Source organism: Chamaea fasciata, unplaced genomic scaffold, assembly GCF_029207755.1.
Source record: "Chamaea fasciata isolate MVZ Bird 193981 ecotype frontalis unplaced genomic scaffold, bChaFas1.0.hap1 SCAF_10, whole genome shotgun sequence".
In the NCBI taxonomy this organism is placed as follows: domain Eukaryota; kingdom Metazoa; phylum Chordata; class Aves; order Passeriformes; family Sylviidae; genus Chamaea; species Chamaea fasciata.
The window spans coordinates 15,971,097-15,996,991 of NW_027094095.1; the positions used below are offsets into that span (position 1 = coordinate 15,971,097).

The 25,895-nt window shown below is 44.4% G+C and overlaps 3 protein-coding genes and 1 non-coding gene across 7 annotated transcripts in view; 2 read left to right on the forward strand and 2 right to left on the reverse strand.

Annotated features, from left to right (window-relative positions):
• The first annotated feature begins 281 nt into the window (after positions 1-281).
• Positions 282-10,310, forward strand: DIPK1A (divergent protein kinase domain 1A). Its single transcript, XM_066192462.1, is given in 8 exon segments — positions 282-637; positions 639-722; positions 725-796; positions 798-1,052; positions 6,681-6,815; positions 7,078-7,185; positions 7,910-8,086; positions 9,014-10,310. Coding segments are annotated over 8 exon segments (1,932 nt in total). The 5' UTR covers positions 282-349; the 3' UTR covers positions 9,827-10,310.
• Positions 10,311-12,951: 2,641 nt separating this feature from the next.
• RPL5 (ribosomal protein L5) lies at positions 12,952-19,367 on the reverse strand. The gene is made up of 8 exons (XM_066192463.1): positions 19,286-19,367; positions 18,519-18,588; positions 18,307-18,422; positions 16,713-16,847; positions 15,965-16,167; positions 14,924-15,101; positions 13,718-13,806; positions 12,952-13,115 (listed from the first exon to the last, which is right to left on the reverse strand). The coding sequence occupies exons 1-8, from the start codon at positions 19,286-19,288 to the stop codon at positions 13,016-13,018; spliced, it is 894 nt and encodes a 297-aa protein (XP_066048560.1). The 5' UTR covers positions 19,289-19,367; the 3' UTR covers positions 12,952-13,015.
• LOC136294968 (small nucleolar RNA SNORD21) lies at positions 15,250-15,346 on the reverse strand. Its single transcript, XR_010722555.1, has one exon. It is a non-coding gene; the product is annotated as a small nucleolar RNA SNORD21 (small nucleolar RNA).
• Positions 19,368-21,638: 2,271 nt separating the features above from the next.
• EVI5 (ecotropic viral integration site 5) overlaps positions 21,639-25,895 on the forward strand; it is a 74,047-nt gene continuing 69,790 nt past the window's right edge. For 3 of the 4 annotated variants that reach the window (XM_066192456.1, XM_066192458.1, XM_066192459.1), the window contains exon 1: positions 21,639-21,735. In XM_066192456.1, coding sequence (XP_066048553.1) covers positions 21,685-21,735 — 51 coding nt within the window. In that variant the 5' untranslated portion in view covers positions 21,639-21,684. Of the gene's footprint in view, positions 21,736-23,072; positions 23,180-25,895 lie in introns of those variants that run through there. The other variant, XM_066192461.1, reaches the window with a different exon arrangement.

Genomic DNA, 25,895 nt, shown 5'->3' on the forward strand with positions numbered 1-25,895 from the left:
GCACTTTCCGGCAGACACGAGGGGAACTCGGGGGCGCCTGTAGGCTCCACGGGCTCCGGGCGGCCCTGGAGCGGGCAGCGGGACTGGGACAGCCCCAGGGGCTCGGGGCGGGCGGGGCTCGCCTCGCCGCCTCGGCCCCGCCTCGCTCCCCACAGCTGCTGCGTTCGCCCTTTCAAGCAGCGGCGTGAGCGGTGGCTGAGGCGGCGGCCGCCCGTCCTGCCCGCCGACAGCCGCCGGTGCCTGAGGCAGCTCTTCCCCGCCGAGCCGAGCGGAGCCGGCGGCGCGGCTGCAGCGACAGGCGGGGGAGCGCTCCTCACCGCTCCGCCTCCGACCGCCGCCCGCTGCGGGGATGTGTGATTGCCATGGCGAGGCGGCTCTTCCCGGGGGCCTGGCTGAGGAAGCCCCACTCCGCGCAGGTAGGCCGGCGAGGGGCCGGTGCCGGCGCCCGTCCCTCTCCGCAAAGTTCCCTCCGGAGCGGGCGCCCCCCGCAGGGCTCTCGCCGCTTCCCCCGGCCCGGCGCGGCCGCCGTTCCCCTCGCGCCGGCGCCCGGCGGCGGCCGCGGCTCGGCTGCGCCGCGCTGCCGCTCGGCCGGCGGGAGGTGGCGGCGCCGGGCACGGCGGGCGGGTGTCGGGGCACGGGAGCAGGTGGCGGCGGCCTCGGGGCCGCGGTGCCTCTGGCCGGCCGCCCGCCGCTCGGATCGGGCCTCTCCCGCCGCCTCCGGGCGCAGCGGAGCGCTCCGCGGAGCGGCCGGCGCAGGACCTGTTGGGAGGCGGGCGGCCCGCGGCTCCCCGGGCTCACGGCACGGCCGGCGGGGCAGCGACACCTGCGGCACGGCCGCGGCCCGGGAGCCCCGTGCTGGGCTCCGCGCCCCCGCTTTACACCTACGGCCCGGGCTGCAGGCGTCCATCCTGTCGGCGCGTGGACCGCAGCTGGCAGGAGTAGTAACTCACGCCTTTTCTTACGTGTCTTCTAAAAAATTAATGTCGGGCACTTTGCTGCTCCGTGCGCTTCCTTATATGTTCGTAGACACACTTTTGTGTTTCTATATGCCGGTACATGTCTGCATTACTTCAGTTAGATGTTTTGGTTCGAAGTGCTGTGGCTGTCGTGTCGTAGGAAGTTCTGCGGTGAAATGTTAGTCAGTCATGTTGTGGTAGCTTGATGGTTTATCCACTGGGCTTCCCCTTATCAGCTGGATTGTATTTTAACTAGATTGTAGCTAAGGTGAGCAGTTGTTGAGTTGGAGGAGATAAATAATGTTTACTTTTCTTATGTATGCTGCTTGTGTGTTTGTCATCTGTTGATATGTTTGATGATCATTGGATTAAAAAATTTTAAACTTCCTATCGGTGCATTTTAAAATCTTGAATGTTTAAATTTCTCCTCATCTGGAACTTTTCCAGATGAGGAGAAATCTTGTTCTCTTTCTGGAAGTACCTGGAGTGGGATGTAATGGTTAGTGAGAAGCATACAGGTATAATTTTACCTTCTTTAGTATTTGTTTCATGGTATGTATCTGCAACTCTGGGTACACATCACTTGGACTAAAAAAATTACTCTAGATCTATTTACTGAAGTAGACACTTCTACAATATTTGGATTCCCATGGAACAAAGCCTTCAATACAAATAAAAATTACTTTGTAATCTATAACTACCTTTCAAATTAGGAGTCTCCAAACTGCCTCCTTTGCCTTAATAGTGTCCTTCTTATCATCATATAGCGATATCTGATAATATTGTTCTCTACTCTTCTCAAAATTTAATTTAAGGCCTTCCAACCAAAATATGTTATTTTAAAATCTGCTAAGAAAAAAGAAGACCATAAAACTATTTATTAGAAAAGCCAGAGAAGTTAAATGTTTGTTTCTATTGCAGATTTAAAAAAAAATCTGGTTGTGCTTTCTTATACTGAGAACTGATTTTGCATATTCTATGGACTTGTTTTAGGAGATTTAATAGTGTCTTTATGAACATAAACATATTTTTCTGTTAGTGATGTATGTTGATCTTTGATGCTTCCATAGAACGGCAGCAACTATCAATATATTGACTTTTCTTGTCACTGCATGTTACTGTTGGTACATAACAAATGTAGTCATGATTTAACTACACTAATTGCTGAGTGCTTTATTGAGATTTGTCTCCAAAGAAACCAATGCTCTCTAAGTAAGTGGTAGGCTGAACTCGCTGAGGGCTATGAGCAAGGTGGAAAGAGTTGTGCAGTGTTTCTATGTAGCATTTCAAGTAGCACACCGGGGGAGATATTTGTACAGTGGAAAGTTATCACTGAGTGGATTCCAGCTTTTGTTGGATGGTGTTCCAGACTTCTTGAACATTATGTTGTGAAATGAATTGCCAGAACATCAGGTTCTGTGAGACAGAACTTAATACTTGTTCCAGCTTTTCTGCCCTAATGGGAGCAGGATGTTATGAGCTGGGTTGCAACAGATATTCTATGGCAAATGTTCTTACTTTACACATGCTTTAACTTTTGTGCAGAATGCAAGACCCATAGGTAATCAGTTGAGCCTAAAAAAGACGTCCTGCCGTGTGTCAGCTTATGTAAAAGGGGCTGGGCACACTCTTAGCTATCTTAGCTCAGCCCAAAACTTAGTGTTAGGGCCTCCCTAAATGTTAAAGTCCTGCCACTATGAAGAATAGTAACTCTGAAGTACAAAGCTTTGCCATTGCTTAGACTGCAAATCGTGTAATAATAGCAAATAAAACAACAAAAATACTGTAAAACCTGACAAACTTTTAAACACCACTAAAGACCACAAAAATTATTTAATTGTATTTACAGGATTTTACAGTTGGGTGATCAACACTGGGATTTTGTTTGACAAGGAGAGTTAGTCTCCCAAATTTAAGGGACATTGCCTGAAGTTCTTTCTGATAGCTGTAGTTACCAATTGTATTGTGAGGCTGAGGACTAACCAGCAGGATTGCTTATGGCAATAGTCATGGAAAGAGCACTTGCATGTGTGGAAGTTTGACTTTATAGATTCTGGACCAAAGAACATGCAAGTTCAAAGCCCCATATTAGAGAAATTTCCTAAATAATCTCTTTGCTCTAAGATTTCATCTCTTCTGCTTTGTTTAACATTTAAGGAGAGATGTCCCATTTTCCATCTTGGTCATTATTTTATTTCAAAAGATACCTCAGCTCTGTTCCCTCACTTTGGTTACTCAGGATACAAAATAATTCAAGACACTGGCATAATCATAAGCATGCAGTGTCTGCTTTTAAAGATGTGAATGTGTCCTGTTCATGGCATCCAAATCAGTGTGGGCTAATGCTCTCAGACATCATGTCAGCCTACCTGATATGCCTCCTGTGATAGACAAATCAACCTCAACAGAGAACAAAACAGAATTGCTAACATGATTGGCCTACTTTTTTTCATCTGTCCTTTTCTATTGCAAGCATGTAAGACAAATGGAGTGAGCAACTCTGATTTGGAGATTACTACACTATGGTTATGTGTAATACTTTCCAGAATTAAGCTCTCTGTACTATTAAACAAAGAAACACTTTCATACTCTTTAACCATAAAAGTGCTTTAAATAAAAAGTACACTCACCAAAAATCTGTCAAGTTACGTTGCATGTTGATTCACTACTCTCCATATGCTTTGGAGTGCATCCAGGCTTGAGTTTTGCCAGAAGTGGTTTTCCAGTTCTATTTCAGGGGATGAATGTCTAATTATTATTCAGTGCACATGACTTAGCAGAATATACAAGTGATGGAAGAAGTTGAATCTGTAACATCAAGCATTGCAAGTGCTTCCCTCATTCTTGCATTCCCTGGCTCATATTGAAGTCTTGATGGAAGAGTAGAGTTGAAAAAAGAAACTGTTTGCTTGTTTTGAACACTTCCTTCCTTTTTTTTTTTTTTTGATAATTTTGAAACTCTCAGTCATTCTGTTGCCCTAAAAATGTTCTTGTGACAAGTTTCCTGGCAGTTTGTCACAGTTTCAAACGGAGTCCATCTACCTGTGTTGTTCCCTAAATGCTGTCTGGGACTTCTTTCTCAGAAACGTGTTCCAGTGATGTTCACAGCTGATGTAAGTCCTTGTGTTCAGGGTGCATCATCTGTGTGACCGCACCAGCTCAGTAAAGCCCTGTCCCCACATTAGGACACCCTGTGCATGTGCCAGGTGAAGTGAGCTTAGTGTGTCTGTGCTCACAGACCCATTCTGGGGAGAAAATGAAAAATTTGGTAGGGGAGTGTATGGGACGAAATCAAACAATGATCAGGCCTTTTGTTGAACATGATGAAGAAGTCCTTATTAGAAAAGTAATTCCCTTTGAACCAGAGAGTGGAACCTTGGTTGTCTGTAAGCAGAGGGCTGCTGTTGTCCATGCTCTGAACTGGCTGGGCAGCTTTTGCAAGTCCAAAGTGGCACGACTCCATTGGCACAGTGCTGAGCTGAAAATAAATCTAGCTGCTCTGGAACTTCCTGCCAAATGCATGATGTAGTCAGATGGCATTTGGGGAGGATTTTTGGTCTCAAGTACATTCTCTTTCTGCCTAAGGAGGAGGACAATATTTACAGTATCTGTACTGTGAGGATGGTCAATATTTTGCAGTGGTCCTGAGGCCTGCAGGTCACTGCTGGTCTCTGAGGTTGTACTAAATGTATACAATAATACAGCATTTCATTAAACAGCATTTTGGTTTAAAGTGTATTATAAAGATTCTTGGAAAGATTCAGCACGACACCCTGAGGAAAGAAGAGGGTTTGTTGTCCCAGAAGCTTGGTTCCCAAGCAGTTTTTACACAAGAAACAGCTTTCCCTAAAATTGTCAATTTTATTTCTGTTGATCTTCCCCAGATTTTACCAGTAGTTTTCTGTGCTTCATGTTCTGCTATATCACAGGGTTATTAGAAATAGCTGTAAAAAAACCCCCAAAATTATAAAGCCTGTCTCTAAAAAAAAATCACTGGAATAAAAAGTTAATTGTAGCTCTCTCTTTTTTTAACCAGGTAGTTTTAGGATTGTCAAGTGAGTGTGTGCGAAGGCGTGAAGGAATAGGGATGCACAGCTGAGGCATGTGGCAGGACCACGGCTTTATGGACTGGAATCACCTTTGGGTCTTCTAAAACTGACTTTTTCTGGATTTTTTTTGTTTCCAAGAGAAAGGGTAGAATGCATGCTGGTTGTTTTATTTTAATAAATACTAGTAAATTACTGCAATCTTTCTGGTTAAAAAAAAAATTTGCTTATTTGCATCTGCTGCAGTTCTGTATACGTATGTGATGGCAAAACTGCTCATCATTACTGGCTTTCTTGGACCCTTTTCCAAACACGTGGAATATTTTCTCTATGATGAACAGCCAAGTTAGGACCTGTCGATTTGGAAAAGAGATGACATCCCAGGGAGGTATGTTATGGAGGCCTACAAAATCATGTCAGATGGGGACTGAGTGAACAGAGATTGTTCACTCTTCTCTTCCAATACATGAACTAGGAGGTCTCAAACAAAGCTAATATGAATCAGATTTCAGCAAAATAAAGTCCAGTCCCTGACCTTGGTAGTGGATAGTAGACCTAGATAGTGGATTAATTGCTCAAGTTTGTTGTGGATGCTAAAAGCTTATATGGATTTTTAAGGGAATCTGGGTATTAAGTGAAAGATGATAAATTTTTTGAGATTTACAAAATATAGAATATCACATCTGGCTTAGCAAGTTCTTCTAGAGGAAAGTGGGAGCACACCTGGTATATATAATATATGTAATCAGTCTTTGATAGTGTCTTTTATAGCTATTGCTGAAGATCAGGATACTGATAGAAATGGATCTTATACTGACCAAATATAGGTGCTCTCATGCACTTTCCTTATATCCTGCTGCTAAAGCTGACCCTCATCTTCTGATCCTCATCTTCTAATTAGTTTCTGATCCTGATGCGAGTATGAAAATCAACCTGTGAGCACACCAGACTCTGAGGAGGAGGAAATAAAAAGGAAGGAATAGATCAAAACATCCCTCCTACTTTGAAAGACACTAAGCTCTCCCTCAGTTCTCTATTTATAAATTAATAAATAGTTTTTGCTTCTGCCCCTGTGAAAACTCTGTATGTGAGGCCACAGAAACAACAGGAAAGTTGTGCAACTTTCTGTTGTGGAAAGTCCACAACAGTTGTGGGAAGGTGAAGGTGAGGCTAGTACAGAAGAATTTTATTTGCATAATTAATGGAAGAATTTTATTTGCATAATTTCAAGGAAGGAGTGGGAGACTAGCACATGGAACTTGACCCCGATAGCCATCCTTCTCATTGTATCTCTCTCTGACATATTCACACATTAACACAGATTATTTTTTTGACCAAATTCCTGATCTGTTGGATTGAGTGGAACATAGGTAACTGGTCTTAGAGAAAAATGCACTTAATTGAGCTCCAGGAGTTTATGATTTTGATCAAATTGGTTCCTGCAGTCTGGCTTGCCCTGGAAGGGTCTGACACTTTTTCTTCTATTTATTTACATCCCAACTTTCCTTCCACTTACCTCCCCTGTCAGTTTTGCTCACTGAAAGAAGCAAATGTTCCATGTAATGCAGTCTGCTTATTTTATCACTGTGGGAGTCAAATTCCTTAAGGATGGAACAGTAAATGATGTTTACTGCTGCTCGGTGAATTACAATCAATCTTTTCTCTTTGTGTGCTCCAGGTCCGTCTGTCGTATGTGCGGATCAAGTATCTCTTCATCTCCTGGCTGGTGGTGTTTATTGGCAGCTGGATTATGTATGTCCAGTACTCCACCTACACAGAACTGTGCAGAGGACATGACTGTAGGAAAATAATAGTAAGTATAGCTTTCTGAAGTGTTTGACTAATTCAGTCAGTGCCACATGGGATTTAATCAAGTTCTCGTATTCCATCACGCTGAAGTAAGATTACAACTTCAGTTACAGATAAAACCAGTTGTCTCTTAACATTATTTGGGCATAGGGTTAATGTATTTTTTTCTTAGGTTTTTCTTTCAAGACTCAGGTGTTGGAAGAGATAAAGTTGATGCCTCCTTTCTTAGGCAATTTGTTAAATATTTTTCTCCCTGTTTGTTTCAGTGTGATAAATACAAGACTGGTGTTATTGATGGGTCAGCATGTAGCAGTCTTTGTGCTAAAGAAACACTGTATTTTGGAAAATGTTTGTCAACAAAGCCCAATAACCAGGTAAGGCTTTACTCATCCAACCTAATAATAGTTTCATTACTTCCCACTGAAATGTCATTGTCTGGAACATCAGGTAGACCTTAGTGTCAGCAAGTTGAACCTGTTTAATCCAGATTATTTCAAACTTTATTTGCTGTGACAGGCAGAGCATGTGTGTGTGTGTATGTATATATATATATACACACACACATGCCCACATATATATATATATATATATGCACGCACCTATACAGAGAAGATATACTCTAATACAAATTATATATCTAACATGCACCTATATACAATAATATAAATTACTCCTGTATGTAGAGGGGTATATGGTTATTTTATGCAACATATATTTTGGAAATATATATAATATATACTGAATCCTTCCACAGTTTGCCAGAATGTGCATCCTTTGTACAGCATGCTGCTTCTCTGCTACCCTGCAGCACCAGTAGAAGCAGCAGCCTCGTGACAAGCCATGCAGAGGTGGCAGTGATGCCAGTCTGTTGTTTGGGAAGCTGTCTGTGTTTTGGCAGTGCACTGGCTCTGAAGTACCTGCAGCAGTGGGTTGTCTTTGAAGCTGCCATTGTTCAAATTGCCATATTCACTGTCTGCACACAGGATTCGGTTTCTGATCTGTGTTGCTATTTGACTCTTGAAGCAGTGGTTGGAGGACAGGTGGTCATCAGATGGACTTCTACAGTGTTTTATACCTTTCCCCTCTTTTTCTGCATAGATCTATTTAGGAATCTGGGGAAATCTGCAAAGTGTTATAAAATGCCAGATGGAAGAAACTGTTCAACATGATTTTGGTACTGACCCAGAACCAAGGAAGGAAATAGTCCTATTTGATAAACCAACAAGAGGAACCACTGTTGAGAAATTCAAAGAAATGGTATATGGTCTTTTTAAAGTAAGTCTATTATTTATTCTATTTTGACAGAAAGGTTCATCTTCTTGAAGCTGGAGAGAATACCCTGTTGAATGGGCCTTGTTCAAGAGTATGCTAGAAAAATAATCAGCACAAACATAGTTTTTCCCAGAGGTGCTTATCTTGAAGTTTGAAGTAACTAATTACCAGGGTTTTTCTTTACTCTTTAAATGATGAAAGCTGGCATTCATGTTGTCTGTCTATAGATTTTGCTAGTATTGGTTTAGAAAACATGATGTAAGGCTGATGTCAGTTGTCATGCATTACAGTAGCTTTGTCTCTAACACTTGTGAGCAGCAGGTGTGTTAGGGTAGTTTTAAGGAAAATTTGGAAAAAATTGATCTGCCTAGTTGAAAATGGAACAGTTCTGATTCCAGCAATGGCTTCTTTCTCTGTAGTCCTACAATGGAGGTGGTTACATCAAATAACAAAATCAAGCATGGAATTTGTACTCAGTTTTGTCTTGGTACGCTTAGTAATTGGACAAAATATAGCTGATAACATTATTCCTCTACGTATGTAAGGTCTGATCAGCTGAAAACTAAACCTGATCTAAACTTTCGAATTCTGCATACTTTTTCTTAGAGAATATTGAACAAGCTACTTGATACAATTTTCCTAAGGACTGATCTGAAGAACAATGATTGGATTTTAGTATTTGCATTTTGAAATGCAAAGAAAGGTAGGACTTTCAGAGGATTGTATGCTCGGTGCCTATGAAAACAGAACAAAAAGGATGCTCTGCAGGCATCCGATGGCAGCTCCTGTTACATCCCTAGCCAGTGAAAACCAGAACATACATAGTTATTTGTATTATTCATAAAAAGAGAGTTACAGGAGGTAGAGTATCAGATGGATTGGGACTAGTTAATGAAGTCATACTTAATCTTTTTCATTTGTTGCTCTTAGGCAAAACTGGGTGAACAAGGAAATCTTTCAGAACTGGTTAATCTCATCCTGTCTTTCGCTGATGGAAACAAAGATGGAAGAGTCTCTTTGCCAGAGGCAAAATCTGCATGGGCACTCCTGCAGCTAGAAGAGTTTCTGTTAATGGTAATCTTGCAGGATAAAGAGCATACTCCCAAGCTGATGGGTTTTTGTGGGGATCTCTATGTGACTGAAAGAGTTGAATATACCTCTCTCTATGGAATCAGCCTTCCATGGATTATAGAACTTCTCATTCCCTCTGGCTTCAGAAGAAGCATGGACCAATGGTTCACTCCATCATGGCCAAGAAAGGCAAAAATAGCTATAGGGCTTTTAGAATTTGTGGAAGATATTTTCCACGGACCTTACGGAAACTTTCTTATGTGTGATACAAGTGCCAAAAACTTGGGATATAATGAAAAATATGATTTGAAAATGATGGACATGAGGAAAATAGTGTCAGAAATTAATTTGAAGGAAATAATTAAAGATCGTCAATGTGACTCAGATTTGGACTGCATTTATGGTACAGATTGTAGAACACTATGTGACCAAAGCAAAATGAGATGTACCACTGAAGTAATTCAGCCAAACTTAGCAAAAGCTTGTCAGCTCCTTAAAGACTATCTGCTTCGTGGTGCTCCTTCTGATATCCATGAAGAACTAGAGAAACAGCTGTACTTGTGCATTGCCCTTAAAGTCACAGCAAATCAGATGGAAATGGAGCATTCTTTAATACTTAATAACTTAAAAACTTTACTGTGGAAGAAAATTTCTCATACAACTGATTCGTAGCTTCTCCACCAGCAGAAGAGAATATTGATGCCTGCCACTAGAGGTGGCCTAAGACATTTGATAAAAACAGTCTGCACCTTTTTAAAAAGATATTTCTTTACTCAGATTTTATTAATGGTTCTTTCAGTCCTGCCCTTCAGTCAGTAACTCGCGACAGGGCTTCTCAGAAAATTAACACAGCACTGAATGATCAGACAGAGGCCACAGGTCCTTTGGTGTTCAGTGATGTGTTATGGAAACAAGAACTCTGCATGCTTGACTGTTCTGTGCACTTTGTCAGATCTTGAACAGGATCAAAGTGTTCACTATGCCACCACATCAGCTGAGGGAACATCTTCCATTTCTGTGAAAAACATTGCTCACTTGTGAAATACCTGCAGAGGATTTTTTTTCCTAAGTAGTTTCATGAAGAATCACCACTACTGCAAGTAATGTTGTCCAAGTCCAAGCTGCTGTTACGAATAAACTGAACTGTGAGATTGAAGTTTACTAATACCTTGGCATGGCAGAATTTGCACATTAAATAATTTTTAACTGTGGAAAATTAGAATTTTATTCTAGAATGGATCGGTTGTAATATGAGACAAATCAGATTCTGTTTACACGTTGTTACCTCATGCTTACGTCTTGAATGTTTAAGTAGTTCAACATTTTTAATTAAGTCATTGTATAGTGAGCCCTGTGGGAGCCAAGAATTTTAGAATATTATTTCTTAAAGTCATCTGTATGGTTTAGCAGCAATACCAGCATCTGTTTCAAAAACTTCAGTGGAAACCTTTAACCTAAATTAAGCTGTAGCAAATAGTGAAAACCAAGGACTTTGCAGAGTAAGCTATAGTATGAAAACTGAAGTTAATTTTTAAAAATATTGAATAGCCGACATGTCCAAGCAGTTAGAAAGGAAGTTTGTGTAGTGTAGGAGTCTGCTGTATGACATGAGAAACAATAGTTGTGGATAATCTTGCCTCTTTACTGTCCCTCCACATTTAGCTACAGATCTGTACTTCAATCTTCTTAACTACTGCAGGGAATACATAAGCAAGAGCTAGACCTGAATTTTAAGACAGAAGCTGAATTGTTCAGGATTGTGCAATATTGCTCAAATGGGAGCCTATGAGATATTTACCAGCTCATTCCTAGCTGTTACTAAGTGAGCTGCAGTGTGTTACTATTCTTTTTCTTTTCTAGTAGCATCTATGAGTCACTGTTAAGACTCAAGTCATGAGTAAATAAACATCACCTGATCCTGGCACTCTACAAAGCATGACCACTCTCCCACCTTTAATCTGCACCCTTGTACCTTTCAGATTTACATCTGTGTTCATAATTATGCAGAATTGGATGCCCATAATACACCTGAATACATGCTCAATACTTAACTGTTGAATGTTTAATTTATAAATGCTTTAGGTATAAAGTTGTTCAATCTTTATGTTTTAATGGCAGTTATCTGTACACTTCTGAATCCTGGTCCATTAATTCATTTTCAACAGAGTTAAGAACAAGCTTTAAGTATTTGAAAGATTAACTGCTCTTAAATGCATTCCTGTCTTAAATGCATTCCTAGAATGATGACACTGAAGCACAGGACCACAATAAAGTAATTTCTCTATACCAGATGTAATAATATGCAGCTTGGGTTAAGATTGTTTTGTGAACATCAGCCTTTTAGTTTAAGAAATACTATGCTCATGCTAATTATTGTCTAGAACTTGCTAATGTGCTCCAACTATGAACTAAAGTATTTGTAACCAGCAATGCACTAAAAGTGTGAAGTGGTCATGTTCTTGGTGAAAAAAATCTGACAGTGACTGCTATTTGGGCAGATTACTTAAAATACCCAGCATCATTGGGTATCTTAACAACTGGAGAATATGTTTAATAGTGCAGTTTGTTGTAAAAATCTTGATTTTTATTACTGTGGCATCAAGTTGAAGATTTCGTTGGAAAAAAAATACACTTTTGTTTACAATAAATCACAGGCCTCTGTTTTTCAATGGCAGCATTTACACCAACTACCAGTATCTCAGAGCAAAACCTTCCTCCATGTAGCCTACTTGACTCATGTTCAACTGTGCAAACAGTTTGAGTCTAATGGGAAACCCATTGGCACACAGAAATACCTATGAAACTGAGAGGGAGGAGGCAAAGAAGCAGGGCAGGACGAGGCTGGTGAGGAATACTTCTCTGCCAGGTGGCTCAGCCTGCAAGCTGCAGAGGGAAACAGACTACACTCTGGGAGGGGCTGCCCTTTAGGATAAGGAGATGAATGCTGGTGATCAGTGGATGGACATGGAGGGGGGAGGCAGGAGAAGACTGAGGAGATGGAGACTGGCATCAGGGGGAGGGGGTGATTGTGAGGATATCAAAGCCCAGGGGTGCTCCTCAGAGGGACCTTCTTGAGTTGTTCCTGCACGAGGCATAAACTGCCTTGTGGAACAAGATGATGTGGGCTCTGCTAAGGAAACGCCACGGGTGAACTGGAAGGGAACAAGGTCTGGCTGCGTGGTGAGTCAAGGGGAAAGGCTCTGGTGTGTAACTGCCAGGGAATCTCATTCATGTTTCCTTAAGAAGGCCTCTGTACCTATGCCCATGCATTCAACTTGAAGTGAATTCTCTTATCAACTAAACAATGTGAAGTATTCAGCTCAAGACAGTACCTGTTTCAGTAGCAGCCAAAGCTTGGAGGTGCTAAGTGCCTGAAAGCCCAAGGTTACCTTTGGGCACAGGCTTTAGAACCTTCTGTGACTACTCTTGATTTTTTCCTGAGCTACATCCAGACTCCTCCTAAACATGAAGTATGCTGAAAGAATTGTGAAGGACAGGTACAGACCTTTAAAAAAATTTAAATCTTTCTCTAGTTAGAAGCAGCAAGCTCTTATATTTAGTCATTGATACTAACCATGCCAAAAATTAATCGCATTGACTTCCTTCTCCATCTTATAGAAGTAATTCTGATGCAGCAGCCTTGGTCTTTGAAGCCTGTCACCTCTCTTCTCTGTGAAAACTCAATTCACACTGTACTTTGAGAGGGGAGGAAAAAACCCTTTCAGGTACAGAATATCTAGATCATAAAAAATATTCTGTATTTTTATAAACGATATAAATAAGCTGGTCTTACACAGTTGCTTCCTCAATAAATTTATTGCTGCTTTTTCGAAAGCTTCACAGAGAACTGTGGAAGTTGTCTTAACTCTCAGTTCTGCGCTCCTGGGCCCTGAGGAAGCTGGCCTTCTTTTGAGCAACACGGTCTTTCTTCTGGGCCAGAGACATCTTGGGACAGTTCCATCTGCAATGCAAGCACAGCGTGCAGTAGATTCAAAGCAAAAACGTAGCAGTGCATCACAACTGTGATTAAGAGTGCAGTGGGGAATATATTCCCACTTCTGTAACATGCTTTATTTCCTCATAATGATCACGGGCTGTAGTTAGGGCACCACAACAAGCATGGCTGGACAGTTCTGATTTCTCTAGAAGGAAACTCTGTACTCTCTGTGACTGAAGTAGAGATATTATCAAGACCAGTGCGATAGCTGTGTCTTGCTTTCTTTTATCCCACACCCTTAAAATAGTTTGGTACTGACAAAATAGTCAATGAGCTCTCAGCTGAAGAGAAGCAGCTTTCCCACTGAAAACACTGGGACCTGAAGATATACCGTTCCAGCTATTCAAGCCACAAGCATTCTTTACTTTGATTTTTTAAATAGTTAAGAGCTCTTGAATTTCATATTCCTACTGCTAAAGTTAACTCCAAAGTTATATAGAACTGCTTGTATCTCAATCTGGTCCAGAACACGTGGCTAGTGACACAACTGCATTACTTGTTTTACTGTAGCTAAAATATCACCAACAGAAAAGTTACACAGATGTTAAAAAGAATGAGAATTTTACCTCTTTTTCTTGACTTCTCTCTTGGGTTTCTTTTCATGAACTGGATTATCCCGTATAGCAGCATGGGCTTTTTTATACATTTCTTCCATCTTGGGGGGAAAAAAAGAATTAAATGAAATTGATCATAGTGGTCCAGTTGTAGGCTTATCAGAAATCCAAGATCCCTGTGCCTGCATTGTCCCCAGGCATGCAATAATGCTGCTCTGTCCTAAAGGCAACTCTGGCTCCATAATGGCACAAATTTTAACAATATTTTTGCTGGTGGTTAATTAAGACCACTAGATCTCAGCTGTGAAAAACTTTTTAGATGTACAAAAAGCAAGTGTCTGTCTAATGACCTAAGTCCTAGACTCACTTCATTTGAATACAAGCTATAACTGCTGTTTGCTTAGAAAAGAGATGAAGTTGGCATTTACATTACTTTTTAGAATTTGTCAGAAAAAAATAGCAACTAGTTAAATTTATAAAAACCCCAAAACCCCACTGAAATGAAGGGATAGAGAATGAACTTTGCTGTAGCCTAAAAAGGGTATATGAGGGAGCTATGTTTTAAAGCTCCAAGATCACTCACTAGGAGAACCAAGCAAGAATATTACAGGCAGCAGGACAAGCCATCTGGAAGGAATTTAATACTTGGAAAAAGTAGAAGAAGCAGCTCTGTATTCTTACCCATCTTCTAGTATTTTATTTATTCTAAAATGAGAAGCAGTACTAAAATAAAGTGGTTTACAATCTAGACTTCGATGAAATGCTACCTTGGGCTCTCTCTATTCACCTGGAATAGCAGAATTCCCTTCTGGGGTCACACTAACAGTACCACAGACTTGACCCACAACCACATGCTCACTCAGAGCATTACAAGCACCACACCTACAGAAATACAGGATAAAGAAAGACAGAGTCTCTCTACAGAAACTTCTAATTTAGTTTCTTTGTTGGGGAGGGGGGAAAGTGGTCCAGCACAGATTTAGATCCTGTAAGCCTGGGTTTATAGGCAGAATATTAAGTTTCACAGCAGGCAAAAAGATCCCACTTTCTACACTATATTACAGAGCCCTTAATGAAGGAAAAAAAAAAAATTTCTTTGCACGGGTAACATACAATACGAGTCACATAACTTTACATATCAGACTTATTTGCATTATTACAAAAGTCCCTATCAGCACCTCCATTCAAGTCCCCAAGCTCCAGCTGGATAACTCTTACCCCGTCGGGTGTTACATTGTTCTTTATGTACTGGGAGAACTGTTTCTTGTAAGCATCTTCATCCTCCTCCATCAGGTACCGCATGTAATCGGCCACGTTCTGCCCCATGATGTGCTTGCGGTGAACCTCAGCATTGAACTCTTTGCTTTCCGAGTCGTAGCCAGGGAAACGTTTGGTGCTGTCAAACAGCAGGGACAGTCACGTTAAGGCTCTAATTCACAGCCAAGATGCACACTGAAATGACTGACACATCAGATTCTCCTACAGATAACTGAGGGATAGACCCTCTAAGCAAAAATAAAAATAGAAGTTTTTAGTTCATCTCAGCTGCCATCAGTCCCGTCTTGAAACACTGCAGTACATCAAATACACACCATGGACCAACTACAGTGTGTTCAGTCACTGCAAGTATCATCATGTAGCAGCCAAGTCAAAGAAACTGGACAGTTAGCCAAGAATAGGACAGCATGAGAGAGGGTAGAAAAACACAGAAGATCTCAAGATTTTCTTTCCTCCACTGCTGCTAGCAGAAAGTAGCACTCAGCTGTGATATCAGTGCTAGGCAACAGTCAAAATATCCATGTGGAAATCCTAAATGAAGGTGGACTGCTCAGACTTACTGTTGTATTGAGAACTGTATGATACGAAGCACCAGTGAGTTTGTATCTGGTATGTAGTTTTTTCACAGTGAAACAAATACCTTCACACAACTTGGTGAAGACTTAAACCAAGCAAATACCCTTCCAAGATGTGATGAGGGCATTCACTTGATTTTTAGTAAAAGCAACAAGACAGCTCTTTAGTTTCTATAAGTTTCATAACATCTCTTAACAGCTGTAAGATTCCCAGCAGCACTACCAGAATTGCATTTGTAGATTAAAAACCAACCAACAAAACCCCTCCAAACACAGAACCTAATTACATAACTATTACCATGTCAGTACAAAATTATTTCAGCATAAATTGGTTAGTGTAAGTAGAGTGTGACATACAGAGGCATCTCAGGCTAATCCTGGAGAGATTCTTTGTAACACACATTACCTATGAGGGATAGACAGCCCCCCATCCACTGCACCCTTCAGAGCACCAAAGACTTTGTTTCCAGTGGTAGTTCTGGCAAGACCCGCATCCAGGTAGCACGTAAAAGCACCAGGCTTCCCATCTACACTCTCCACATTGTATTCATCACCAGTGACTTCAACTTGGCCTTCATAGATTTTATCAAGGCCAAATTTATTCAAAAGCTGTGGGGAAAGAAAACGCACTTTTGAAATCCCCTCCATTTATCGATAATAATGTAGAATTACCACTACTTTAAATGTGAATTTGAAGTAGAATCATGTTTTAAACAAATTTCTTTACAAAAAGTATGCACCTAATACTACTGACAAAGCTTTTTACCACCACTGTAAGTGCATCTGTTCAGTTCCAACCTTCTGTTCCTACAGGTACACACACCACTGAACTTAAGACTTATTCATGAACACCTGTGGAAAATGGATGGTAGTTGTTTTCAAGTTCTTGAACTCGACAAGGTGCACTTCTTACTTTTTTATCCTCCCTCCACCAAACTTAAGGGCTGAGACATAAAAGTGGGCTGCTGGAGCTGAGGCTGCATGCTGTCATACCTCTCACTGTAACTTGACGGTCACAAGACACGTCAAATCTATTATGGTAAAGAGCAAAAGTTAGATGTTGAGAAGCCCCAAGCCTCAGGTGTGCTGACACACCAGTGAAGGCCGTGGTCTCTCCGTTCCCTGAGGGAGCAGGCAGGCCGTGCCGTACATACCCTGCGTGCCAGGAGCAGGCCGGTGCAGTAGGCAGCGGCGTAGTTGGTCAGGCCAACCTTGACGCCATACTTGGGCAGCTCGTGGGCGTAGGCGGCGCAGACGATCATGTCCCCCTCGATTCTGGCGTAGGCGATCTGCCAACACACAAACGTTAGTGCTGCACCACTGGGGCTCCCTGCGCTGCTCCTCTGACACCCGCTCAGGCCAACACCAACACTGGATCCGAGCGTGCAAAAAACTGTCAACCTCTCCATGCAAGCCCAAGGAGTGGCGCTGCTTGGGTTTGCTGAGGGGTTGTTTATTTGTTCCTCCCCCCACCCCTTGTGGTTTGTTTTTGCAAAAGAGGTAATCAACTCCTCAAGAAAAACACAAAGAATTGAAATCTGTATTAGGCCAGCTAAAATGTTTGTCAGCAACAACCCTTTCCACACAGATCAATAGCACAGAAACTGCCTACAAAAGCAACCTTTCAAAGAATCATTATGAACGTGGATGAATTCCGTCCTGTCTCCTGATACATCTCAAAAAATACAAGAAGCATGTGACACTTTGAGGTAACACTGTTACTAACCTTATGGAATGATTTTATCAATCATGGTCTGAGGCCATCATCACCCCAGGGTCTCCTGTGGGACAACAGGACTACCAGATATGTTTCTGCTGTACCTTTCACGTACAGAACCTTTTCCTTTTGACTCTCACACCTCCTCTCTACATCCAAACATTGTCCCTTTTTTTGCAGGATTCTGACATACTAGAAGGGCACTATTAGTCAGATGTAAGCCCCTGCCACCACTGATTTTCATTTTGAGTTTCAAAGATAAAATAACCTCATTAATGACTGAACTGACTGTTCCCAACAGGTAACTACTCTATGAAAAAAGAAGTTAAACTTAGCTGTTTCTTTTTGGAGCTCAACAACATATATTTATTACACAACGAGCATTCCTAAGTTTTTAACTTCAAAATTAGTCAAAACATTCTAAAAATTAGACAAGAAAAGTGAGCCACAGTGAGGAACTGCATATGATGCTACACACAGCCACATACTTAATGACCATGAAAAAGTGCCTACAGTTCCTGTTCACCAGTCTCCTTTGATCTCACAGGAAAGCCATCATCAGGCCTCAGTGCTTTATGTGAGCCACACAACATCACAGAAATTGAAGTCTCAGACAGGAAGGCACCTTTAGATCCAGCACAAGTGAATGCAGCTTGGTTATCTTCAGCCAAGCAAAAAAGGCCTCTTTTTGAAGCCCCTTAAATATAGAAAATACCCCCAAAAACCAAAACATCTTCCCCCTCCCAAAAATGTTCTACTTATCCCAGCACCACTAAAGCAGTACAATCCTACACTGCAAATAACTTCACGGCGAAGTGCTAACACTTGTAAAACTTCTTTTCTACAATGCACATCGTTTATAACTGAAGTTGTGATAACACTGAAGACTGCCCTCCTCTAAGGAGCTGTTTTACAATACAAACACTGTGCAGATCTGGCCTAAGAAACCCCAGGTGCTCCAAGCCTCCCTCTCTGTGCTGCCTTCACGCCGGCAAGGCTGGCAGGTGAGCAGCAAACACCGCAGGCCTCACCTGACAGATGATGTCTCTGTTGGTAACGCGCACAATCATCCTGTATTTAGGAGTGTTGTACTTGTTTTTATCTTGAATTACCAAACGTTTGCGAGCATAGTAATCAGTTTTTCCCTCTGAAAAACAACAGTTGCAGCGGGCAAAATGCATGAACAAAGTAGGAATATTCATCAAGGCCATTTAATAGTGTGTTACAGGGAATTTAATAATACCTCTCCTTCTCCTGAATTTCACTTGGTATCTCTTGAAGTACGCCTTATTCTTGACAACCTTCACAAACCCCTTGGATAAGAAACATGAACTACGTGTTATTAACATATAACCCTGTAAACCAAGACCATTCTATCTAAATGTGCCATGAATATAGTGCAATCAGAATTTAAACAGATTTTCTTGTGTTTAGATAAAAACCACCCGGCACATCAAACCCCATAAATTCTACCCCTCCCACAGGAACCAGTGTTTTAAGAAAAAACCAAAGTGTATCTTTTATCCAAGTATCTTTGAACTGAAGGCCCGAACGCACGGACCGGAGCAGTGACGGTGCTTATTTCCTGTCACTCCCGCACAGCCAGGGGCTTCTCCGACCCGTTCTGCCACGGAGCCGCTTCCCCTGCAGCCCCCCGCCCTCAGCCAGGCCGACACCCGCACCCCGGGGCCCGGCGCGGCTGCCGCAGGGCACCGGGGGCTGTATCAGCCCCGGCCCCGCGGCTCGGCCCCGACCCAGCCGCCGCCGGCGGGACCCGGCAGGACGCGGCCCATGGGACAGCGCAGCCGGTAACGGGGCCGGGCCGGGCCCCGCTGGAGCCCCTCGAGCCGCCCGCGGCCAGCCCCGGCAGAACGGCAGCCATCGCCACGCCGGCGCCGGGCGGCCGCCCCGAGCCCGCGACAATCGGGCTTCATCCGTGCGGGCGGCGCGGCGCGGCGGACGCGGAACGGCGGACGCGATGCCCCCGAGCCCCCCCGTGCCGGTACCGACCATCGTGCCAGGCACTGTCCGGTCCCTCAGGCCGGGGCCCGCTCCGCACAACGACTGCTCTCCGCAGCAAACGGGAAAAGGCCGCGCGCCCCGCGCAGCCGCAGCTCCTGCCCTGCCCGGCGGGGCGGGGCCGCGCGCTCGCCGTGCTGCCCCCTGCCGGCCCGGCGGACCGACCGAGGCCGCTCCCGGCGGAGCCGCCGGGCACGGGCGACTCACGCCGGGAGCGCTCACTGCACGGCCCGCCGAGCCCCCGGAGTCCCCGGAGGACGGGCCCGGAGCCCCGCCGAGCCCCCGGAGTCCCCGGAGGACGGGCCCGGAGCCCCGCCGAGCCCCCGGAGTCCCCGGAGCACGGGCCCGGAGCCCCGCCGAGCCCCCGGAGTCCCCGGAGCACGGGCCCGGAGCCCCGCGGGCGCCGCCGCATCTCCAGCACTGCCTCCCGCCGGGGCCCGTCACTTCAGGAGGAGGCACTGAGGTGCTGATGCTGGAGTCCGGGGAAGGGAAACGGGGCTGGGGACGAGTCTGGAGAAGCAATGGATCCTGTGAGGAGCGGCTGAGGGAGCTGGGGTTTAGCCTGGAGAGGAGGAGGCTCAGGGGAGACTGTATCACTCTCTACGAATGCCTGAGAGGAGGTTGTAGCCACATGCGGATCGGCCTCTTAGGCAACCAGCAATAGGACAGCAGGACGTAGTCTGAAGCTGCACTCTAGGGGAGGTTTAGGATGGACATTGTGAGGATTTTCTCCACAGAAAGAGTGACGGGACGTTGGAATGGGCTGCCCAGGGAGGTGGTGGATACACCCTCCCTGCAGGGGTTTATGACTGGACATGGCACTCAGTGCTATGGATTAGTTGAAAGTGGTGTTCAGGCAAACCTCTGACTCTGTGATCTCTGAGGTCTTTTCCAACTTGATTCTGTGATATCAGAGAAACACAATTCTGAGGGGAAAATAATATTGCTATCAACTAATGTCCGCACATAATGCATGATCGCTTCCAAGTCTCCTTATGTTAAATGTCTGGGTAGCTATTAGCCAGGGATATGTCACAGAGAAGGGGTTCTTAAACAAAAAAAAATCCATAGATTTTGTCTTTTTAAAAGCCACCAATTATGTACATGTTATAGGATTTTAATTCCCATCATTTTCTAGGGAAAATTCTCACAACCGATCAAGCAGCAAGTAATTAAAAACATCAAACCAACCAAAATCTCAACTGAATACTGTTATTACAAAATATTATAGCTCCTTGGGATTATTGATATTTGATGAATTAAAGCAAGAATATAGATTTGCATATATATATATATATATATATACACTCACATATATATATATATATATATATATATATATATATATATACACTGGATCAAACAGGTCAGGTGGTAACAGGTTTCTTGACATTGTCAGACAATAGTGAATCTTCATTCCTCATGCATTTGTCTGGTTATGCTCATTCATTTCGCTAAAAATAAAACCCCAACAATCCACTTTGCTAGTGATACATAAGCCAATATTTAAAAAATATTAATTTGATATAACTTACCAAGAAAATAAAATAAAAAAATAAATGTTTACTGTATCAGACAAGTGCCAGCGTGGTTGCTACTTGGCAGGGACCTGCTAGCTTCGGAAGTAAATTTAACTGTCTGAAAGGATGTTGCAAGATGGAGATTGGTCTCTCCTCCCTGGCAACTAGTGACAAGAGAACATAGCCTGGAGCTGTGCCAGGGGAGGTTCAGGTTGAATATCAGAGAGAATTTTTCCACTGAAAAGGTGGTTAAGCTTTGGAAGTGGCTGCCCAGGGAGGTGGCATTAGTCATGATCCCTGGAGGAGTTCAAGAAATGACTGGATGTGGCACTTAGTGCCTCGGACTAATCGATAAGGTGGTGATCAGAGGTTGGGCTCAATGATCTTGGAGATCTTTTCAACCTAAATGAAAAATGATTCTGTGATCTAAGAATGAATTTTAGAAAGTTCAGAATTTTATGTGCTTTTCAATTTGTACAGAAAATATCTCTAGCAGAGCACATTGTTTTTTCTTCCCTCTGGCATATAAATCCACAGTCTTCAAAAAGTCTGCTGCTACTACTGGGCAATTACTTCCATGACAAATGGCTCACAAATGGTATCATAAGCAAGATTTGTTGGTCTTTTTGTTAAACGAGGAAAACCAAGGTCGATTTCTGGCTCTTCTCTGCAAGAAGACTTTTTCGTCCTCAAATAGCTCACCACAGCAAAAATCAGCCTGTTTACCTACCACACCCACGTGCTTTCTTGCTGATTGCCACCCTGCAAAAGGGAGACTCCTGCTGGGTTTATTAGCCCCACCCCCAGCATCTCTTAAAATTCAGGGTGAATGGCTCCACTGGCCATTTTTTCCTCTGGCTTTTAGTGATAATGTTTGTTGGAAGAGTGACTACTATTCACACGCGCTCTGAGCACGTTAAGGTAAAAGCTAGTATTTTCAATGCTTTAATGAAGTACCTTTTATTCACGACACATGGATACGGGAAAAGTACAAGCTTTCTTTTTTTTTCCTTTAATGCTATTTCTCAATTTTTCTTGTATGTGGTATTTTTACTTAGGTGTGTTCTGGAGAGCAAGGTATCAAGCAGGGGTTTTAGAGCAACGTCTAGTATCTGTGAGTCTCTTGGACTGGCAAAACTGATGCTTGAGCAGCATCTCCTGCAAGCAGGGACTCTCTCCCTGTTTGTCTGTAGAGGACTCAAGGCAGCAAAGCTGCTATGTGTAACTGGACTGACCCAGGCTGTCACTTGTAGAAATTGTTTTGGATTTTTTTTTTTTTTTTTTTTTTTTTTTTGCTATTGCTTGGAGGAGTGATAGCCTTATTTCAATGAAAAAAGAGTTTGGCTGAAGGCCTGGCGATAACCTATCCCTGCTATTGCAGCATGCTTTTTTAAAAGAGTGTATTCTTTGCGTTCTTGACCATAATGTAGTGTTGTAGAGTACTGTATGTATTCTGGTAGTGTTGGAATTATTTTCATAAATATTTTTTAAATAAAAATTATTTATTAAAGCTTTTGTTAGAATTCTTCCAAATGAAAATTTCTGGACGGTTTTGTCTAGGAGTGTCTACTCACTGTAGAAGGACAATGGCGAATGGGCTCATTATTAGACGGGGAGCTGCTCCGGGCAGGCAGCCTCTCTGCTGTTTGTGTAACCGAATCGGCATCTGGCTGAAACGTGTCTGACAAATGTGTGCAGGGACGGGCCCGTCTAGCCCGAGGCGGTGGTGCTCCCGGAGAACGCGTTACTGTACGCGGCTTCTAGTGCACAGACGGCGTTGTGGAAATGCCTGGGCAGACGCCGATTACACCACATCCCCAGCCTTCCGCCGAGCGGGGGCTTCACGGTGCCTTCGTGCCGCTGCCGTGAGGAGCGAGCGCGGGCGGCGGGGATGCGGCGCCCCGGGGCCGTGCGGGGGCTCGGCTCACGGCCCGGGGCCGCGCGGGGGCGGCGGCGGTGACACGGCGGGGGACCCGCGCGAGGGCAGCACGCCAGCGACCCGCACGCCGCGGGGACGGCTCGGCGCCCGGCCTTCCAGCGTACGGCACCGGGACCCCCGAGACCCGGGGCGAGGACTCGCGGCGGCGGCCGGGAGCGGCGCCGGTGGGTTCCCACCGGCGGGCCGGGGGCTCCGGCCGGCCGCAGGCAGCGCGGCGGGTCCGAGCCGCCGCCCGCCCCTCCCGGGGGGCCCGCGGGGCCGGGGCCGCCCCTGGCGGCGGCCGCGCGCCCAGTGCGCCTGCGCGCGGCGCGGGCAGGGACGTGGCCCGGGAGCCGGGGCCGGCGGAGCGGCGCGCGGGGCTCGGCGGGGCGCGGACGCCGATGCCCGCACGCGCCGCCGCCTCCCGCCGCGGGCAGCGCTCCCAAGGTGAGGCGCGCCGGGCGCGGCCCCGCCGCGGGGGGCGGGGGGCGGCCGGGCCCGGGCGGGGCGCGGCGATCGCGGCCGCGCCGTCCCGTCCCCTCGGGCGGCGGCGGCGGGGCCGGGCCGAGCCGTGTCGGGGCAGCGCCGGCCGCCCCCGCCCGGGCCCTCCCGGCGCGGTGGGCGGCGGCGCGGGCGGCGCTGCCGGGCAGGGAGCGTCCGCGCCGGGTGAGGGGAGGCCGCGCTGCGCGGCCCTGCCCGGCTCGGGGGCCGCGGGGCCGGCGTGTCCCGGCCCCTCCGCGCCTCGGCCCGGCGGGACGCGAGTGGGCAGCGGGCGCGGTGCAAGTGCCCGGAGGCGCCGGCCGCGGGAGGGGCCGCGGCCCGGGCAGCCTCCGGCGGGTCTGTCTGCAGAGGGCCGGTTCTTCCTTGGCTTATCGGCGTAACGCCGAGCCGGCAACCCGCGCGTCTGTCAGTCTCGAGCGAGATAATTTTCAGTTTTCAGTTGCGAGGACTCGTGCTGCATCGGCCTGAACGTGATTATATAATGAGGGTAGAAAGTCGATAATAATGTTCTGGCTACTTGTTATATATTCCAGGTTTAGTTATTCAGTTATGGCCGTGCTTCTGTGCTTCCATGTAACACCTGCTAATCGTCGGCATTGATAAAGCAATTTTGTAGCAAACGAGAAGTTGGTTTATGCTGTTTCAATTTCCAGCCTGTGCTGCCATTAACACTGCCTGTATCAAAACATTGCATTCCACATCAGTCTAGGATAGCTCTTTCTTTTTCAAAGAGCATATACAAAAGACTTAGAAAGGAGACACTGATACAGGGAAGGACAGATAATATTCAATATGTTTTACTTATCTCCAAAAGTATTTGCAAAACAATTATATATATATATTTATATATATTTTTTAAATTCACTTTGCTTTGCATGCCTAAAAGAGATGGCAGTTTCCTCTTGTTTGGCTTACTGGTAGATAGCATTAAAATGCTTTGTATAAGTGTGCCTGTTTATTTCTCTTCCCTTTCCCAGTGTGAGTTGTCAGCTTTGATCACAATTGTACAGCTCTCTATTTATGCTTATAAAGATTTAGGGCTTATTTTGAAATGCATAGATATGAGTTCTTTCTCAAGTAAGGATTAGGAGAGGAAATAGAGACAGCCAGTGAAAGAAGGGCATGATCAGGAGGAAAGCACTCAGTATTATGAGTCAGCATTGCCTGAATTTTATCAAGTGGGCTGACAGCAGCTGTAGTGATTGTCACTGAGTGTCCATCCAGCCCCACAGTACGTGGAAGAGGAACAGATGTTTGGAGAAGAAAGCTTCAACAGAACAGCCCTACTTCCTTCCCATATCTCTTCCTACACTCCCGCAGGTTGAGGCTTAAGGACTTCTTGAGCTACAGCTGGTGACTTGGATATTTTGCTTTGGTTATGTTGGTTTGTTTGGTTGGGTTTTTTTTCAAATTGCTTTTCATTATCTTTGTCTTCTGTGGACTTGTTTAATTGCTGTTGAACAAGTAGGCAGGAGGTGGTTGGAGTAGTTGAAAGGAAGAGACAGGAGAAAAGCCCTTCCAGATTTATGGCAGAAGAAGGGATGGAGAAAGTGACATGCCTAAACAGTTACTGTCAGTTTATTTTCTGGGTAAGACTGAGAGTAAACACAGAAGTTTTAAAAATGGGAAGACAAGTCATTTGTCAGAGAATTTTGGAAAACAGAAATGCTTACTTTGCTATTTCATGGTTGTAATATCACAATTTAGAAGGGGGAAAACAGCTGAGTTGGGGGTATGCTTACTTAAGATTATGTTTACCCTTTCTTACTCTTAAGTTTCCTTAACTTGTAGAAAAAAGAAATTCTAATGCTTAAGATACAGACAGAATTTAGTATTTTGTACATAATTTTAAGTGTCAAGTGCATAGTTTATAAGAAAATATTTTCTGGTTGATCCAAGAAACAATAATAAAAACTAACCCTGAGTTTATGAATGTTGCTTTCTAAACAAACCTATCCCGGCCTTGATTATAGTCTCTTATTTTATTCTTTTTTCTAGACCAAATTAAAATAGTAATAGTTTTAGAAAAGGCAAATAGTAAATATTACAGTAATTTGTAATTTTGTGTTGTTAAATGCGTTCCCTGAAGTTCTGGAATGTCACTGAGGTTTGTAGGTAGCATGCTGAATTCAAGCTTTGTGCCTTCTGTGTTTGTAACACTCGACGTGTTGCGGGTGTTTGGATTCCTTTAAGTTGGGAATACTGTCTTGCTTTCATTGTAGTGATCTCTGCTCAAGTGTCTGTGCATTGCAGTGCATCCTTTCCTTCTCCAGCAGGTGGTGGTTGCAAGAGATGGGAGTTGGTGGTGGCAGTGCCTGGGCCCTGCTCTGCTCCTCTCATTTTACACGTGGTTGTGACATGTTTTTGTTGTGTGTGTGTGCGCACAGGAACCGTCTGCTCAGAGCAGCAGAAGGCATTTAGTGAATTGTAACTTTTCCGTAGTTACTCTTAATGTAGTCTTGTGAGAACTCTGGGAACTATTCAGTTTAGCCATCAAGTGGTGTTTTGGGGACAGCCTAGGAAGTGCTGAGCCTGCTCTAGGGTTCAGGCAATGGATCTCCTTTCAGTCATGATGACAGGGATGATGGTGACAGCGTTTCTGTCAACTTTATTTGCTAATTGTCTGTAGAAGTGATCCTCCCCAGTCCCAGCCAGACAGTTG

Bases quoted from the DNA above. Each gene is read 5' to 3' on its own strand.
- RPL5 (XM_066192463.1), bottom strand. The intron at 18,423-18,518 runs GTATTATTAAAT...GTTGTTTTTCAG, and splicing joins GAAATTCAGGAGAAGGAGAG to AGGGAAAAACTGATTACTAT. The intron at 13,116-13,717 runs GTAAAATTCTCA...CTTGCATTGCAG, and splicing joins AGAGAAGTCAAGAAAAAGAG to ATGGAACTGTCCCAAGATGT.